Consider the following 19,406-nt stretch of genomic DNA (forward strand, 5'->3'; position numbering starts at 1 on the left):
CTCCTAAACTGACCTTTGACCTCCCCTGAGGCCCCGGCCCCTCACAGCAATGGCGTCCGCCCTCCAAGGGCCGTCGTCCCCCCCCCCCCTCAAAACCCTTCACCTCACGCAGCCGAAGGGTCCCTCAGGGTGGATCCTCGCCCCCCTCAGAGCCCGGCCCCCGGGGCAGCAGCAACAAAACCTTCACTCGAGGAGAACGGTGGCTTTTTCCTCAGGTTTTGCCCCCAAAACCGAATTAAAGCAGCTTAAAAGCGACAGGCGGCAGCGGGAAATGGGTGAGGAAAGGGGTTTTTGTACCCCAAAAGTGGCCATAACCACACCGTGGGCTTCCTCAAGCTCCCCTCCCTTTTCCAGACCCGTTTCATTCCTTTATTACCTGAAGCGAAGCACAGACGGCTGAGGGACACACTTCTATTTAAATTTCTGAAAGAAATTGCTATAAAATTATGGAATGGATGAAGGATTGCGGCACCTGGGCTCTGCCTGGTGTCAATTGAACCTATTTATTGCAAGGAAAAGAGGGATATTTGAACTCCAGGAAGGTTGAAAGAAAAGATGTGGAAAAAGGTGAAAAATTTTATATTCCAGTGGGAGAAATAGGAAAACTGTTGGAACAGCAGCGGCTCGTCGTGGAAGAGGGGAAAGTTCGTACAATAAAACCATCACGTCAAGCCTTTGGAGGGCAAAAACTACCCCAAAATATCCCCATTGTTTGGCTCAGCCACGCACGTTGCTCCTCAAGGGATTTTTTTTTTCCTGCTTCTTTTTAAACTTTAGTCCCTTTGAACCCAAGAAAGGCTGCAGTTTTGATTTGTGAGAGGAACAACCTCCCCTTTTTTTTCCACCGTCGACGTGTGATTTCATTTGACATTCCCAGTTTGCAGCCGCAATGCCTAGAAGACGCGACGGAGGAGACGGAGCAGGAGTGGAAGCGTCGGGAGGCAGTTTGACGGAGACGATCAAAGCTCCAAGAGCAGAGAGGGGTTATTCCAGCCCTCTCAGATGCCAGAATAGCACAGATTTTTTCCAAATTCTGTTGTTTTGGTTTTGTTTGGTTTTTTTTTTTTTTAACAAAATTAGGAAAAATCCTGGGGAATACAGAGCCCCGATGAAGAGAATCCCAGTGCCTTTAGACAGAAGGGCTGGACAAATGCCCGAGTTGCTTCTGTGGGATCATCTGTAGGACGTGGAAGATGGATTGGTGGCACCTCAAGGATATCTTCACCCACTAAATCTGGAAATTATCACAACAGAGCTGAGATAAATTGATTTCCTGATTCTAGAAGGAAACAAGGAGGATTTAAGGTCTGTGTTAATAACAAGTGGCCATTTCAGCACTTCAACAACATCCAGTTGATGGGAGACTCTTGGAATCCTACACATATTTCCATACCTTAGATTACGGATTGCATATAGATTTCTGGCCTGGAAACATTCAGACTATGAAACCATGCTGTGCGTGACCTATACTTGAAAGAAGCCCTTAATGTAATAAAGTTTAAAGTCTTGCTTATGTGTTTCTCATCTAAAAAAAAAAAAATAAAAGAAAGGAACTTTTGGGAACTACATCATCAGAGTAAGGAGTTAAACGGGTGCTGCCGTGCTGCGTTATCAGTACGTTTCTACATGGAACACCACAGAAACAAGTTCTACGAGCCGTTGTTAATTACCGATGGCTGATTGATACCCCAGTGAGCTCGAGCGCCTCGAAACTCCTCGCTGTGAAATCTTTCCCACGGCCTCAGAAGGATGCAGAGCTATGAGACTGGCCACATCTGCTGGAAATCCTGCCAGGAGACGGGGCTGTCTGCTCCCAAACGCCCCAAAACTCATCTCAGAACCTCCTGCAGTTTCTTTTCCCCGGATCTTTCCGGCAATCTCCTCCCTGGATCCTTCTTGTTGAGGTGCTACAAAAAAATACTCCTCCACAGGAGGAAAAAAGCAGGCTGACCTGGGCACAGGCGTGATCAGGCAGGATTTATAGAGTGCTGCACGTGATAATTATTATAGTTATTAACTAATACAATAAAATACCCAAGAGCATTAGCAGAAACTGAGATCTGGGCTGAACAATCAGAAAATATAAGTTAAATCTGCTGCCACCCCCGAGCCAGGGCCACTGCCAAGGGTAGCGCAGTAGCCGTTGCCGACATAAGGGTGTTCTGGGGATAAATGAAACACCCTTATTTATGCGGAGCTGCATAAATTTGAATTGTGGCACTTACTTGCGTGTTCTTCAACACATCAACGCAGGACGGGGCTAGATGTATGGAGCGTGGAGGGAAGCGAGCCCAAGCAATAACTGAGCTCACCTTTCCTTAGGGAAAAGCGGCAGCATCCGAAAAAACATCGTGACGGGCGTAAATGGAGCGGCGGGCGGACGTCTAGCAGCTATATCCTAAAGGCTGTCCCTTGGAGGAGCCGTGGTGAGCTCCACACAATCAATTACTCATCAGCAATTTCCTTAAGAAATAGTTTGTTCAAGGAAAGCATTTACAGGGAGGCTGGTGCCAAAGGATTTTAGCACCTGCCGACTTCTCCGAGTCCTTCCCAGCTGATTTCCTCTCCTCCGTTCACGTGCTCCGAATCCGCAGCATCCCCGAGGACGAAGTGCTTGGATTGCTCCTGCAGATCATCAGCAGACCGAGGTCCATCCTGCTCAGCTTCGAGCAGGGCTTTTACTTAGCACGACTAATTAATTCTTGTCAGATGTCTGGAGTTTACTGCCTGCATCCTAGAGGAGCCATGAAAACCTTTACGCTACATGTAAGTGCGGATATGGAAATGCTTAGTGCTCACAGTTTAAGGATTTTGACCCAGAACACACACCCACAGCGATATTTCGTGTATCGGGACCTGTCTACATCGCAACCGTGAAGCCCCAAACACTCCCGAGAAGCTGGATGAGCCCTGACCTCATCGCTATGGCATCAGGGATGGCGATCCAGGCTCAGCACCAGCTGCCTCTCAAGAAGGACGCGCTCCTTGGCCAGACCTTGCCCCAGCTCAGAGTCCAAGGGAAGGGCTGCTTTACGATTAATCCCTCACCAGAAGGTAGAAGGCTCAGCAGAATGGCACCAGGGAGTGTCCAAAATGCATAATTTTCCCATTAATCAACCTGAACAGCAGCTGTTGAAGGGATAAAAATGTCACTTTCTGGATTCTGCTACGAGGAGGCGAGTTGTTCCTTCCATCCCCAACTTCAGGAACACCGAGGTAACCTCACTTGGGCTGTGCCCCGATTACACAAGAAGGAAATTAATTACAAAATTGATCTTTCGTGCTGACACCTGATTTTTTCCTCTCTCCTCGTGGGTGGAAAAAACCAACAGGTAAAAGATAACCGGCGCAGCAAAGCAGCCCAAACTCCACTCCCTTGGAAGTTCCGCGGATGTTTCGATCGATGCCAACGCTTCTGGAGCGAGAGAAAGGGCACGGGAGAAGCCGCTGTTGCTGCTGACCAGGAGGTGAAGAGTTTTCTCCCCCAAAAAAACAGCTGGGAAGCAGCGTATTTAACACACAACCTGGTTCCTTTTCTTCAAATTCATTTTCTAAGCCAGCGTAATGGTGTGTTAAGAGAAATATGGACAACAGAAAGGGGAAAATAAGGAAATACAGCAGAAAGGGGAGAGTCTGAGGCAGGTGTAACTCGCTCTATTACAAATAAAGGCGGATTTTGTTTGTTTTTAAAAAGAATGGCTGGCTGATGGAGATCTCACCACCTCCATGACCCAATATTTAAGGTTACAGAGAGCCTACCCCAATGAAAGCAGCTCAGTTTTCTTAAGTAAACCTTAAAATCAAAGGTATTTCCCCGTATTCCTTTCTGAAAGTCCACCCTGATTAAAACATCGATCCTTAATGCGGTAAAATGCAAGCAAAGCGCAGGTCTGAACACTTCAACAAAGCCAAGCCCGGTTGTTTTCCTCAGGATGGGATCAGCTAATTAAATCTAGACTTCTTAAATCTACATCTGAGGGTTTCTACAGAGAGGAAAAACAGGAGGAAACCTGGAAATCACCACAAAGCTCTGCTGAGCAAGGAGGAAAAAAAATCAGCAGCTGTAAAAGGCAACAGAATTAAGACTCTCTTCTTGGCACGGGCTAAATTGAACAGATGATGGTGGCTAGCTGAATGCCCGCCTGCCTTCAAAGCAAAAACGTGTGAAGATTACGCTGCCGAGGCGTGTTTCTAACCCCGCACCCTCCTCTCGTCTTTTACAGCCTTCAAAAATCATCCCCCGTGTCACCCTCAAGCGCCACCACCATCCTCCGAAGCACACAGTTCGTTCCGCTAACGGCACTCAGAGGTAATTACGCCGCTCTGAGCTCAAACTCACATCAAGGATCAGACTTAATATGCTAAAACGCCCCAGAACTGGCAGACGTCGGATTAAATCCATGCAAAAAGGCGGAAGGAAGTGGCAGCCGAAGTCCCTGACACCCAACAGCTCACAGGGTCAACCTCAGGCTGAAGCCACACGAGAGGGAACGAGCCACATTCGTTACAGCGCCCACAAGCTATTTAGTGACTCAGGGTGTTAATTCCATTTGGAAAAGAATTTTCCAGGACGAGTTTGAGATGTCCGTCTGCAGGAGAAGGGAGGGGGTTCACCACTCAGGAAGGCGAGGGTAAACATTTCAGGACCTGAGTCCTTCGGCAGGAGAGAGGAGTCATGGCTGGGAAAGGTGAGGATAAACGCTTCAGGGCCCGAACTCGGTGTTTTCATGGATAATAAATGTCCCCGGCATGGAGGAGGCGAAATCTTCCCCCTCACGGAGCTCCTCTCGTCCATCCCGCGATCCCATTAGCTTGCAGACTTCCCAGACACGGCAGAAGCATCCGGCGGTCGCTGCCATCAGGGAGCCGCGCTGGAGGAAAGGGTTTGAGATGGGGAGGAGACTCAGCGCTTTGTCTTCGCGTTGATCCTTAAATCTCCCTTTCTGCCCCCGCTTCGCTGGGGGAAACTTCTCTCGTACAAAGAATTTCCACCGAGTTGGAGGTTTGTAAGACTGGGTTTGCCCTCACGCCGGTGATTCAAGCCTACACACATCTTTATCCATCAACCCATCCGGCAAGAAAGCTCACAGCTGTAGCAGGAATAACCTCTGGAAACTAATTTCCTTATTTCTCCCTCGTTTCAGGAAGAAGAATCCATACTCCAGGCGATGATTAACCGCTGACGGCTTCAACTAAGTGTTTATTGCTAATGCAGGCGAGGAAGTCGGCTCCATCTGCAGCGCTGGAGAGAGGAAAGCGGAACCGAACCCTAAATACCGAACCAGAGCACAGAGACGGAGGGTTTTTAGACAGGTTTTAAGCCTCCAACCTCTCCCAAGCCTTACCAGGGCACCAGAAATTCAGGCAGAGTCACACGGTAATCTCAGGATCGTCCTTTTTATCTCCACCCACCAAAACATTCACCTTTAAAATGAAAGCATTTTTACAAACAAGACAAACGTTGACACCACTTAAGTTTCGCTCCGCGTTAAAGGGAAGAATAAAACATCAGGGAGGATATTACAGTCACATGGAAGTTATGCAGAACCTTAACGGCAGAAATTAAAAAGCCCGGAACCGAATTTCTGATGTTTCCAGACAGACAGGCTAAGGGGACAGACCACATTTTTGTTAAATATAGAAAAGTTTCAATTCGAAGGGAAGAAAAGAAGTTTCGTTTGCCCGATTGTGAAGTAGCACTGGTTTGCACACATGCTCAAAGGAAATTCTCCTAGTACAAAGCCATCTAAAAAACAGAGACCGCACAAAACCTAGCTACTAAAAATGAAGATTTGGTAAAAAAAACAACCAACCAAACAACCAACCACCCTATATTTTTCAAAAAAAAAAAAAGTAATCACTTTACAGGTCAAGGCTTCCACTGCCTAAGTGAGTTTAGTAGAATGAGAACTCAAAATATGTGCTATGAAATTCACAGATACAGTTATGTTTTTAAAAAAAAACCAAAAACCAGAATATGTCAGGTCTTTTACACATCCGTTTCCCCATCCAGAGTTTACTCCGCATCCTCGTCCTCTTGTGCTGCAGCAGCTTCCTCGCTCTCTTCCTCCTCATCTTCCACCTCCACGCCTCCTACAGGCTGTTGCTCTTCTTCCTCAGGGAGAGACTCCTCTGTGGGCAGGGAATTCTGCTCCTCCGTGTTTCCCGCAGCCGGCTCCACCTCTGGTTGTGCTTGTGGCTGGGCCTCCATTTCTGTCCCTGTTTCTTCTCGCTCTCCCTCATTTTCAGCTCCTTCAGGGTTCTCCTCGGCATCCTTGTTTTCCTCATCTAGATTTTCCCCCTCTGGATTCTCTTCTTCCAAGTTTTCCTCCTCTGGATTCTCCTCTTCTGGATTTTCTTCCTCTGGGTTCTCTTCTTCCGCATTTTCCTCTTCATCCTTATTTTCATCAGCTCCTTCTGCTGTTCCTTCCTCTACGTTTCCACTGGCTCCGCCTTCTCCTTCCTCATGCTCCTCTTTTTCTTCTGGGTCATCCGTGAAAGGATTCTCACCCTGAAAAGAGAAAAGCAAACATTTGTCTGCTGGGAGTTTCTCTCTAACGACTTCGAGGAATTCATGCCGGCTACGTGCCAGCGAACCCTCCCAAGAAGTTGAGCGTAACTGTTGCACCGAAAGCAGCTCCTGAAAGCAGATGCCACCTCAAGAACTCAAATCAACGCTAATATTAGCAGCGACAGCGCCAACGGTCAGGTCGCCGGCCAAAATTTAAGCTGGAGGCCTCACTCATGCCGTTCACTCAGGGTTCGGTGTAACACAGGGGGCAGACGACAGGTGAAGTAATCATTGCAAGTTTGCTGGTGACCAAGCTGGGTGGCGTGGCGACACACTGGAGGGAAGGGACGCCATCCAGAGGGACCTGGACAGGCTGGAGGTGGGCCCGTGCCAACCCCATGAGGTCCAACCAGGCCAAGTGCAAGGTCCTGCTCGTGGGTTGGGGCAATCCCAGCCCAAATCCAGGCTGGGCGGAGAACGGTTGGAGAGCAGCCCTGAGGAGAAGGGCTTGGGGGTGTTGCGGGGGGAGAACCTCAACAGGAGCAGTCAACAGGAGCCATGGGACAAGGCGGAAAGGTTTGAAACTGCAAGAGGGGAGACTGAGATGAGATCTGGGAAAGAAATTCTTGGCTGTGAGGGGGGTGAGCCCCTGGCCCAGGTTGCCCAGAGAAGCTGTGGCTGCCCCATCCCTGGAGGGGTTCAAGGCCAGGTTGGACGGGGCTTGGAGCAACCTGGGCTGGTGGGAGGTGTCCCTGCCCAGGGCAGGGGGTGGACCTGGGGGGGGTCTTTACGGTCCCTTCCAACGTAAACCATTCTATGATAATCAGCAACCAGGAATCCAATATATTCTCAAAACATCCCCAAATCACCACAAATTTCAGCTAATAAACACCCTCCGTAGTCAACGGCAGCTACCGCAGGATTCCTACAGCACGGAAGGGTTGCTACCGGCTTGACCCCGCACCAACCCGCTCCGTAAATACCTACCTTCAGGTACCGCTCCAGTTTCTTACTGATTAGTTTGTTGTTGAGAATACTCCTCGCAACTACTAGCGAGGATTTCTTGGACTGCTCCATCATGGCCTGTATGAGAGGACAAAAAAAAAAAAAAATAAAAAAAATCGCACTTAGATTTTGTTCTGAATTAACTTACGAGGCCAGTAATTAGTCACATCTCATCATCAGAAGACAGGCTGCAGCGGCACAGAGCGCATTTAGGTATTTGAGTAGGTGACAACACAGCGATATTTAAGAAATTGCAGATTTTCTGTATATTGCCCAAATTCTGTGCTTGGGAAAGGTGAGTATCAGGCATCCAAGGAAAAGCTGCGTGGGTTGTTTCACCCATTTCCACCAGCGGGATTGTTTCAGCTTTGAATTTTGGAGGATTGAAGTTGAAATTCGATGCGTTTCGATTCTGCTGAGGCACGGGGAGCGACGGACGGCTGAGCAGCCGAGCGCCGCAGATGGGAACGCATCAAGATTTACAGTCGCATGCCGACAGAGCTATTTTATACCCAGAAAGAGCTGTCGTCTGACAGCCGTCACCTCGGATCACCGCTTGCGGGTATAGTAAAGCTTGTAACAACATCATCCTACGCGTACGTGGAGGCGGGGAAGTCACAAAACTGTTTATTTTGCGAGAAACGGGGCAAGAGACACAAGATCTCATTTTCAGCGTGGCCCGAGGCTGTGCTGAACGTGCTTTAAGACCTCGCTCGCCAGCTTTTCCAAAGGGAAGTTTCCGGGGATGCAGAAAACGTCAAAATGAACTGCAGACCGTGGAGAGAAGCACTGAAGAGGATGAACAAAAGTTCTCCCCTGGTTTCAGGAGCCACGTGAACTAAACCCAGCCAAATTCCTGCTCCTGTTATGGCGGCTGAAGCCTGCAAGAGCCCCGAGGTGCCCGGCCGCCCACTCACCCGGCGGTTGTGGTTGTGGTCGAGCGACTTCAGGTGTTTCTGGATGATGCCGTACTGCATGGGGATGAAGAGGTCGCAGGCAGCGCAGTGAGCCGCCTCCACCTTCTTAATGAAATGCTCCATGCCAACATCTGGAAAGGAAGAGAAGGGTATAAACCGGAAAATAATCCGGGGGATCTGTGCTGTGTTATGGATTTTACTCCCTCGATGTCTACCACCACCACCAGCTCCTCCTCCTCAAGCCTTCCTCCACCACCAGCTCCTCCTCAACCCGTCCTCCACCACCAGCTCTTATTTTTACTATTTTACTATTTCTGGAGTTGACCCAGCAGCAGCTACACGCAGCAGAGGACCTTGTGCACACAGGCGGGTAGTAAACCTTACCTTGCGTAAGATCTTGGTCCCTATAAATCTGCTGAATCACCGCATTAATGTCTTCAATTGCTTTACGACGCTCTTCGGTTTTCCTAGTTTTATTAGCAACGTATTCCTGTGCGGCAAAATATTCGGAATTTAACTTTTTTCCCCCCCAACACTTTTAGGTGCATTTCCAGCCTGCTCATCCTAAAAGTCGTACAAATTCCAGTCCTACGAGTCCTGTGGGTTCAGCACTTAAATCACCCACTCCGGCCACCAAAATCCGTGGTGGGCAAGTATTTTATTTTCTACCAGTGCAACCAGTAAGACCAGAGGTTAAGCGACCCGCTCAAACGAAGAGGGCAGCTGAAGCAGAGCTGGAGTAGCACCTCTGATGCTTCAGCCCAACTTTACTCCACCTTCTCTAGCAGTTTCCAACAGTTACTTAGAGGGGCAGTTTAGGAGCTTTACAGCATCTCCAAAATAATAATAATTAATACTACTAATAATGCAACTCTCTTAAACCTAGGGGACAGAAAGGTCCCCAGCGGCTCACCTGGAGGAAATCAGCTGTTTGTTGAGGCAACTTGGTTCCGACAAATTTGAAGTGTTCCTTATGGAATTTACTCTCGAGGTGACTGTTCATCTCGTCATCGTAAAAGGTCCGATATTTGCACAACGAACAAACAAACTGGATCCTGTTGAGAGAGTCGGAGACAAAGGGAAGTGATATTCAAACCGATCTGTTCCAGCTCTACACGGCAGCGCTTTCTCAATGGATCTACTCCCTCACTCCGCTTAAGGGGTTGATAAACTCATGGAATTCAGCGTTTATGGGACATTTTCTAGAGGTTTTTTTTCCCCATTTCTATTTCTCTTTTAAGCACGGACAGCAAGCAGACCGGCAGGAGAGCAAAGCAGCTTCTACAAGGAACAGACAAAGCACTGGGACAACGGCACAGAACGCCAGACCCCAACTGCGAGTACTACAGTACAACAACACTAAAGAAATAAAATAAAATAAAATAAAATAGGAGACATTACCTTTCTACCATGCGATCCCGATGCCTCTTCTTTTGCCTCTCTTGGGTTTTCTTGCCCGCCTGCAATTTGCGTTTGATTTGACTGATCTCTTCTTGAATTGTTAAAGCACCTAAGTGTTTAAAGCAGGTTGGATTTCAGGGCACTACTTGAGGACACCACCTGATTAAAGAGAATTTCCCTAGACAAGTTTAGTCGTCAGCCCGACCAACCCGCACGACCTACAGACGACGTTGAGTCAAGAAGCTGCTCCCACCGGCCAACTACGGATAAACCTCCGGTTTACGCAATAGTGCTGTCCACCCCAAATAACCTTTTTCCGAGAAAAACTGCGCTGGGACAGGCTTGGGGGCGGGGGACAGAGGGGAGAACCATGGCAAAAAGGCTAACGCGGTTTCACAGCTCTTTATTTTAATTACTGTTTGCTACTACTGGTTTTGTGAGGTTTTAAGTATTAATTAGTTATGGGTTTGATTTTTTTTTTTTTTTTTTTTTAAGTACCACCCGCTCTGATTTGTTCAGCCTCAAAGCGAACACTGGCACCGCAATAAGGTTTGGGTAAGGGGGATGAATTTACAGCACTTCTTTTGGGGACAGAAAAGCTCGTTCTCTGTGCGGGCGCATCCCGGGATCGAATTTACGCTGCCCACGGGTGCGATGAGGTTTCTTTCCAGCCCTCCTGCTTCTCTACGCTTCGGGTATCGCGGTGCTTCTCTGACTGGTCCCAATCTCTCCAATGCGGGAAGCTCCAGCCCAAACAACTTACCCAAAGTCAAATCTACGGCAGAGCGGGGAAATTAAATCTGGTTCCCTAAGCCCCAGGTTAGCAGCTTCACCAACCTACCTTGACCAAGGGATCCAGCTCCTCCCTAGCAGGGCTTTTACAGCATTTCCTTATCCCTGAGCAGACACAAAGGATGGGATTCGTCTGACTAAATGCAGACATTACAGCTGAGCTAAGTCCCCTGTCCCCCCAGCAGCGGAGATCTGACAGGTCTCATCCTGAGGAACAAGTGAATCCATGCCCTGGGAAGGGCCCCCCCCCCCAGTTTCTCTCAGCAATAAAATCCCACCGGAGCCTCGCAACGCCAGAGCCTCGACTGCTCTCGCTTGTAGGACCCCACCTCTGATATCTACCACAGCACCAGACCGGCGTCCCCAGGGGACTCGGGGACACGCGCAGAGGCCAAATCACCCTCCATGGAGAAGGTGCAGAGGTTTAGCTCAGGTCACCAAGACGCAACGAACCAGAAGGGACAGCGAAGCCACAAGACAAACGGATTCTAAGAACCGGAGGAGCCTGAAAACCCATCGGATTTAATTGAAAACCTCTCTTCTGGCCACATCGGAGCCCTTGACTGGAAGGGGGTTACGCTCCACGCAGAGCTTCGCAGCGCAAACGAATCATTGCACAGCCCAACTCACCTTTCTCTGAATCTTTTCCTTCTTCGTCTTCCCCCTCCTAAAAAAAAAAATGCAACATCGGGAAGTTAAAACCCCCTAGAGAGAGTGAACGTCTGGAGACTGGTTCAGCATCTTCCCCAGCCTCTCAAACCCTCCCCAGGCACTCAAAGCACTGCGCGGAGGAGCGACGTCTCCACTGGATCCGGCCACTGCACGCTTGGAGAATTCCAGCGTGGTGCTCACTAGGCAGGAGATGCTTCTCAACACCCGCAGGTCCTATTTCCGAGAGAGATCTCCCTCCACCACGTTGAGAGGTGGCAGTAGAGGGGTCCCTTCAGTCCCCGACTAGAGCGAGACAATGTAATCCCACGCTCTGGGATTCCCCACATTGCAGGAAATTGACTTTTTTGTTCCCCTCCCCCCCCCCCCCACTTGAAGCTCGTTGCACATGGGTATTTTTACTGCGTTTCGACACCATAAAGCATCTCGCAGCGACACCGCAGCCGGTGGGTGTAGCTGGCAAGCCCCGGTAGCATCCACGTTTCCCTCCACAGAGCATTTTACTGCCATCTTCTCCCCTCTACTCATCCGAGTCTCTGCGCCTGACTCAGTTTGGGAATAATGTGGGAATTGGGGATCTACCCTCACCAGCTCCAGCACCTCTAAGCAGAGCTACAGCTTTTTATCACGATAAAGTAGTTTTCAGGAGTTACTTACGCCTCTGGAGCCCTCTTTCTCCTCTTTTTCTCCCGATTCTCCTTCCGTTCCCTCCTCTGAAACAAACAACACAGTCAGTATCAAGACAAGTAACCCGGATCGACACCGACAGATTTGCCACCACGTTAAACACGCGGCAAAGCACAATGACCAATGGAAATAAAGAGAACAGCGGCTTTATACCGCGACCGAACGCGCCGCAAAGCCACTCCGCTCTTACCGTTGTCAGAATCAGAGTTATCGGAGCCGTCCGTCTTGGCCGCCTTGCTGTCCGGTTCATCCGAGCTGTTCGTTTGCTTCCGCTTCTTTGCAGTGGGATCTTTTTTGATTTTCTTTTTCTGGGGCTGCGAGAGAAGAGAAAGGTTAATCCCGGCAATATGAGCAGCTGCCCTCTGCAGCCAGCAATGTCTTATTGTACTCATTTTTAGCCAGTTAAGCTTCCTGCATTCAGTTTCTGACAGGCAGAGTTGACAGGAAGGACATAATCCACCACACCTCTATCCTGTAATGTACGGAATTAAGCCGTGAAGGATCACGATACCCTCCTACCTTCAAAACCCAAAGTTTTTAGGATTAAAACATCCCATATATCAACACTGCTGCACAACTGAGTGCAGCCTCTTCTGTCTGCTGAGGAGAAAAGATGCTACGAAGCCAATAACAGCCAGAATTATGTATTTTTGCTTCCCAAAAGAGTGTGTTTTGGAGCCCTTTGCAGCAGAACACGAGGGTCTGTTGGGACATAAGTCTCTACCCCAGCTGAGCAGGGTATCACGCAAGTACTTACTTTAAAATCCGAGTCCCACATTTTCCAGTTTCTCCTCATTCGTTGTTTCATCATTCCTCCTCCGTACCGCATATTTCCCGAAAAGCCTCGCATTCCCTGGAACATGCTGAGTTCTGGGATAATGTTGTGGGAGAAGAGGGAAGGGAGCCTGGAGGAGCCGTGGGGACCGAGACCTCGAGATCCCATCGACTGCGGAGGCTCGTTCCACTGTCCACCCATGCGCCCGGGATAGGAAGACGCCATGGGTCTGTTATTGCGTCCGTCTCTACCCCAATTTTGACCCCGTTGACCGAAGTTATCCCGTGCTCTGTTCTGGTATTGATCCCGGCGGTTCCCGTAAAAGTTGTCATAGTGACCTTCGTAGGCGTTATCGTTGTCATGTTCGGACTCGTTGTAATCGTAGCCGGATCGATACATGTCGCGGTCGTTCATCGAAGACCTCGAGTCGTAGGATTCATATGAGTCGTACCTGCAAGAGACACGGCAGCAAGAGACACCACTGAGAAACGGCAGCAGAGGTTAAGCAAAACCCTTCAAAACAAGTTTTCAGGCTTATTTTTGGGCTTATTTTTCAATCGACAGATGGGTCATGCAACACGGGACGTAGTTCACTGCGTGGTAGGACAGGGACAGCAAAAGCTGGTGACAGAGCATCAAGGTTTCAGTTCCAGGGCGGGAGGAACCCTTTAGACACAGGAAAACCCTGATGACAGGGAGTCCCTCAAACCATCCACATCTCCCAGAATTACCAAAATATTTTAAAAGAATAAAGAAGTTGAGCAAAAAGTTCCTTCAGCAGTTGAGGCTGGGGGTCATCGCTTTGCCCCTGCTTCCAAATGAGCTTTAGGAGCAGCCAAAGCAAACCAAGAGCTGCTCGTCCTCACGACAAGCTCCACCTTATCCAGAAATACTTCCAGAAACAGCGCGACTCACTCCTCAGCTACTCAAGGAACACCTTGGCACAACCAAAGACCTAATCCAGACCCATCCTTCCTCGCTCCCCATACGTAATCCATCCACGAAGAGACTGTCTTCCCCAACTGCAAAGCCAATGTGTGTCCCAACTGATTTAAATCCATGTTCTCCTCTTGGAAATAAGGCCATGGAGGATTTTTAACTTTATATTTTGCAATACTAAAACACTTTGTACTAGAATTTAAGGTTTCCTATGCTCGCCGGCAGTGCTTTCAGTGACAAGGCAGGCGAGGAGGAAAGCCAGTGCTCGAGAAAAGATCGTGACGCCGAACTAACGAGCCTCGTCAAAGCATGACCCCTCGCTGCCGTGCTTTACAGCGAGGCCTCCAGAGCACGGAGATAGGAATTATCGGGGGCAAAAAGATGTTATCCCGGCTCCAAGGTCATCAGAAAGCCACTCGGCGCATACAAGGAGAGACGTTGGGGCTACAAAATCAGGTCAGGCACTGATGGAGGAGCTGCCAGTGTCCGGTTACGCGTCAGCCGGAGCAGCTGAAGGCTGAGCAGCTCCTTTTCTGCTCCACGATATCCCGGAGCTGACGTTCTCCAAGTGATTTATCTTCCTCTTACCACATTTCTCCTTATTTCTTGCACAGAGCGGGAATTTTTTTGCCTTTTAATAAAACCTATCCCATTCCCAACTGGAAGCAGGGGAAACACGCCACAGCGTGTCTGTGACCACCGGCGCATGAGATCGAAGTGGAGAAGCCCAAAACGATGTTTGAAGGGACAAGGATCCGGGGAATGATTCGGCGATCCCCTTCCAGCCCGGTTAAACCAAGCGAGCAACGAAAACAAATCTATTTAATATAATATTACAGATGTATCACTTCGTAGGAGAAGCAGACACATCATTTCGTAGGAGCTTTACTCTTCTGGAAGCGTAGGAGCAGAGTAGAAAACATTCACATCACATTTATCAGTATTTCCTCCTGAATTTTGCTTTGTCCAACATACTTTTATTTGTTTAAGGCATTAAAAACTGGGAGTAAGTCATCACCCTGCAGACATACCAAGTCCTAGCTCAAAACTCACACTGCACGGTAATAAGAAGTCTTTGGGGAAAGAAAACATTAATAAAGATCAGCGAGGAGCTGACTGTGTCGTAGAGCTGAGCATCCGTTGTGACTCTGGCTACAAAGCTCTCACTTGCAGCAGCAGCAGTCAGTCTATTAATCAAAATTAGTAATTTTAACTCAGATTAAGCATGAAATAGTGCGTTGTTCTCCTTGGTACTTCTCTAGAAGTACAGAATGAAGCTCACGAGAACGTTCCTTGCAATTATTATTTTACTGAAGAACCCCAAGTTTCAGCCACAGCTGGAAATGCTGCGCTCTAAGTCTCAAATTTGGATTTCTTTTGCAAGACACAGATGAAAAGTGAGTGTAAAATCCTGTTTTACAGTTACAGCAGATGAGAGGAGGGCGACTGAGCCAGCTCTGCGCGTTCACTTGAGTCACGACATGAGAAAAGGTAAGAATGAGACCAGTGAGGGACAAACCGAGCAGCAACGACCCTCAACGAGCAGCAGATCGTTATGGCGTCTCCTCACCTCATGCCCAGCACTCACCTGTCTCCGCCAGACCCGTAGTGTCCTCCTTGCATCGTGTCCGCGTCCATGTGCGACACCATGTCTAAGCGCTGGTTCATTTTCGCGATGACAGCGTCGGCGTTGCCCCCGCCCGAACCATCAGGGTTCATGTCAACGTCCGAATTGGCCATTTCCCAGGAGTTGGATGTGGCCATGCCATATCCGTAATTCCCCGAATTATCCTGGCCGTATCCATAGCCGTAACTGTATCCCTCATAACCTGGAATAACAAAAAAAAAAAAAAAAAAAAAAAAAGAAAAAGACCTGGGTTTATTTCCAGTTATCTGGCTTCGCTAATATTTTAATTCAAATTGAGATGCCCCAAGCAATCTCCACAGGGAGTTAAAATAATAATAAAAAAAAAAAGCTCAAATTTCTATTTAAGCCACCTATAAACTTTGAACTGTTGAGCTCACAAAGGTTTAAGGGAACAATTTGCTCATATAAGTCCCATAAAACACAGCCACAGCCCGCAGCTTCCTCCATCTAACCTGCTCCGGGGAGGAATAAACCCGGCCAAGGCAGAGCCTCCATAAAAACCTGGTTTGGGTTAACACTGAGATATCGAAGAACCATTTTAAGCTGGTTTTTAGTTTGATACAGAGCTGTCGGTAGCCAGAGGAATGCAGTTACCTTCACCGGGACATATATAAGCTGCTTTACAACCCCTTAAATCCAAAGGGATGACACTAGAGCACGTACCCGTCCTCTTCAAAGACACAACCGAGCACTGAAAGCAAAAACCTTTTCAGCTTAGCGTTTCCCACACTTTTTATACCAGGAAGTGTGATATCTCCTCTCGCTAAAGAAGCCAAAACTGTTATAAACAGGAGAAAACCCCACCTTAGAAATAACGCTCAAAGCCAATGAAAAGCCTGCCGAGGCTTAAAATTTAGGTTTTTCTCCCCTCAGCCCTTTTATTTGGCTGCTGGCACAAGCGGAGAGGGAATTTGTATTTCCGCTGTCTCCCCGAGCCTCAGTTTATATCGTCGCCTGCACTGACTTCTTTTCCAAGAAGCAAAAGGATTCTTTTAGGGGAAAAGAACCCCAAGACCCAATTATTCTGCTTCACGAAGTTTTTCTGTGTAACCATTTACAGCAACAAAGGGGATTTTTAGGGGAAAACAACCCCAAACATTCTGTTTCAAACAGTTTTCCTGCGCAACTGTTTACAGCAACAAAGTTTTCGGTTGGCTTCAACATGAATTTTTAAAATAAAAGAAGAAAATTGTCAGTAAGAGGCTGCATGGAGTCTGTGCTGTGGCGGTGGGTCGTCACCGACCTCGGAGCATCTCCCTCAGGCTCAGGAAACGGATCTGAAGTGGAAGGTAATAAACCAATCTGCCAGAAAATTACTCCAGTTTTTAACTGTACTTGCCTCTGTTCGTCCCAGAGTTCCAGTCTCCATAACCTAGAAAAGAGCAAAAAGCAATTAGAGATGAGTTTATCGTTAGTGTGGCACTCGCAGCTGAAGAGATTCTCGTTACCCAGCGTCAAAACGGAGCGACACCCCCAATAATCCAGGAGTCTTGCACCAAATAGTAAAGAAATCGGACCTTAACGTCGCCCCAGCAGTGACACATCCCTGCCAGACCCAAATCCTTTGCTCTTACACAAAATCAGGTTTTAGTTTCAAGCTGAGCTCCCGCTAACAATTTCACCAACTGAGTATTTTGGGAGCAGAGGCGAAGCGAGAGGGATCTCACACAGAATAAAACCTGCTCCGACTAATGCCTAAAAAAAGGGGGAATCGGGACACATCGGGGAAGTTTTAATCCCAACCTGCAGCCTCCCGGGACTGACATTCAGACGCCCTTTGGGGCAAAATGGATCTCGACGGCATCGCTGCACTTTGCCCTTGCAGGAAACCAGCCGAAGATGGAGATACGGGGATGGGAAGACGTTGTCCGGAAGAGCCCCAGCCGGGACACTGACATCCCGTTGAAAAACCGTTACCCCAACATTAATGTTCAAAGCAATTACAGCCTCATTAACCAGGGTACGTATGCACACAGCCCCCCTTCATTATCTATACACATGCTATGGGAAAGTAATGGTACCTTACAGATACTTGTTACGACTTCAACCTTAATTAGAAACCCCTCTTCACAGATGAAAGGTAATTTATTAATTTTATTTTTTCTTTTTTTCCTCTCCCCAGTGACAGCCACTTCCAGCCAAAACAGCTGACAGTGAATATTGTGACAAATCGCTTCCTACACCCACCCGGCTCCACAGGTGAGGCAAGATGCCACTCCAGGAGCCAGCAAAGGAATAAAACCGTCAAGATTAAAAGGAAAATAAAGGCAAAACCGCCACTAAATTAGGTGAGGAGGCGAGTTCCAGCCATAACCCGAGGGAGGATGAGGGATTCCTGTCAGCTGCCGCCGCCAGGCAGCAATCAGAGAGCACCTAATTAAGCTGGATGAAAGAATAAATCATTTTTTCTGTCAGAAATAGAGCCTGGCTCGCTCCCTTCTCCCCCACCACCCGTACCGAGGCTGGAAGCTACCCCTGCCCCCCGGGGAGCACCGGGGCCGAGGCCACAGCGGGGTTCTGAGGCGGAGCCGCCCCCCCGGCCCTAAGGCCCCGCTGACAGGGGGACGGGGCGAGGCCGGGCGGGCCCCTGAGGGGAGACAGGCGCTGCCGCCGCCCGGCCGCAGTGGCCCCGGCCTCTCCCTCTTCCCCGCCGCCTCACGACCGCCCCCGGGGAGCGGCGGCGGTCCCGGGTCCCGGCTCCCCACCGCGGGGCCGCCCCCCGCCGCCATCTTGCGCCGCCGCCCCTCACCTGAGTAACTCATGATGGCGGCGCCGCCGCCCGCCCGCCGCCTCCTCCTGCGCGAGACGGTAACGGCGGCGCGCGAGCCCCGCCTCCCCACCCCATTGGCCGCGCCGCTCCGCCTCCCCCACTCTCATTGGCCGGCGGCCCCCCTCGCGCCCCGCCGCTATTGGTCCGACCTCCCCCCGTCACCTCCCACAGGGCGGCCCCCGCGACGGTTGGCGGGTGCAGGTGTCAATCGCGGCGCGGCGGGCTCCTCGCTCAATGGGACCCGCAAGGCCGAGCGCTGATTGGCCGGCGCGGCTGTCGCCTGGCAAGGAGGCGTGGCTACTACCGCTCTGCTCTCTGATTGGCCGGCTCGGGGGGGCGGGCTGACCCCGCTTGCGCCAATGGCGCGGCACACCTGCCTCGGGCCCCGCCTCCCCGCGCCGCGCCGCCCGATGCTATTGGCTGCGTCCGCGCAGGCTCCGCCCCCACCAGGGACACACACTCGCGCGCGCCCCACCCGTGACCCTGCGCACACGCGTGGCCGTCACCCCCCCTGGCGCGCGCATGAGAGGGGGACACGGGCTGGGGGGGGGGGAATGGGATCAAGGGGAACCCCCCACTCGTGTCACCCGTGGGGGGGGCTGTGGTGGGGGGCGGGGGTGGCAGGGGCGGGGCCTCAGCCTGACCCCGGTGTCCCCTTTCCCAGGGACCAAGGTCACATCCTGACCCCGGTGTCCCCAAATCCCAGGCCAAGGGGCCACACCGCGACCCCGGTGTCCCCCATCCCTGGGGACACGGCCCTGTCACAGCCCTCCTGTCCCTTTTCCCTGGGGACACAGCCTCAGCCTGACGGCAGTGTCCCTTTTCCCAGGGGTCAAGGTCACATCCCGACTCCAGTGTCCCCAAATCCCAGGACATGACCTCATCCTGACCCCCCCGTCCCCATTCTCGGGGGTCAAGGCCACATCCTGACCCCCGTGTCCCCCATCCCTGGGACACGGCCACGTCACAGCCCTCGTATCCCTTTTCTCTGGGGACATGGCCTCATCCCAATCCTGGTGTCCCCAAATCCCAGGACATCCTGACGCTGCTGTCCCCAAATCCCAGGACAAGAGGCCACACCCTGACCCCCATGTGCCCCTTCCCTGGGACACAGCCATGTCAGGGTCACAGTGCCCGTGAGACACGGCCACGTCCTGACCCCCGTGTCCCCTTTTCCATGGGATCGAGGCCACACTGTGACCCCACTGTCTCCTTTTCCCAGGACACGGAGCCACATCCTGACCCCGGTGTCCCCATTCCCCAGGTCACGGCCACGCCGTGGTCCCAACGTC

General features: G+C 50.4%; 1 protein-coding gene across 1 annotated transcript; it reads right to left on the bottom strand.

The window, feature by feature from the left end:
- Positions 1-5,381: 5,381 nt before the first annotated feature.
- On the bottom strand, positions 5,382-18,204 carry AKAP8L (A-kinase anchoring protein 8 like). Its single transcript, XM_074567035.1, has 13 exons — positions 18,094-18,204; positions 16,684-16,716; positions 15,285-15,525; positions 12,740-13,208; positions 12,173-12,296; positions 11,953-12,008; positions 11,257-11,293; positions 9,835-9,943; positions 9,347-9,488; positions 8,818-8,923; positions 8,434-8,564; positions 7,499-7,594; positions 5,382-6,511 (listed from the first exon to the last, which is right to left on the bottom strand). The coding sequence occupies exons 1-13, from the start codon at positions 18,104-18,106 to the stop codon at positions 6,017-6,019; spliced, it is 2,052 nt and encodes a 683-aa protein (XP_074423136.1). The 5' UTR covers positions 18,107-18,204; the 3' UTR covers positions 5,382-6,016.
- Positions 18,205-19,406: the final 1,202 nt, after the last annotated feature.

The sequence above is a fragment of the Larus michahellis genome, chromosome 25 (genome assembly GCF_964199755.1).
Source record: "Larus michahellis chromosome 25, bLarMic1.1, whole genome shotgun sequence".
Taxonomy (NCBI): domain Eukaryota; kingdom Metazoa; phylum Chordata; class Aves; order Charadriiformes; family Laridae; genus Larus; species Larus michahellis.

Excerpts from the sequence above, each read along its gene's own strand:
- AKAP8L (XM_074567035.1), bottom strand. Across the intron at positions 15,526-16,683 it reads GAACTCTGGGACGAACAGAG|GTTATGAGGGATACAGTTAC; the intron begins GCAAGTACAGTT and ends TTGTTATTCCAG. Across the intron at positions 8,565-8,817 it reads GGACCAAGATCTTACGCAAG|ATGTTGGCATGGAGCATTTC; the intron begins GTAAGGTTTACT and ends CTTCCTTTCCAG.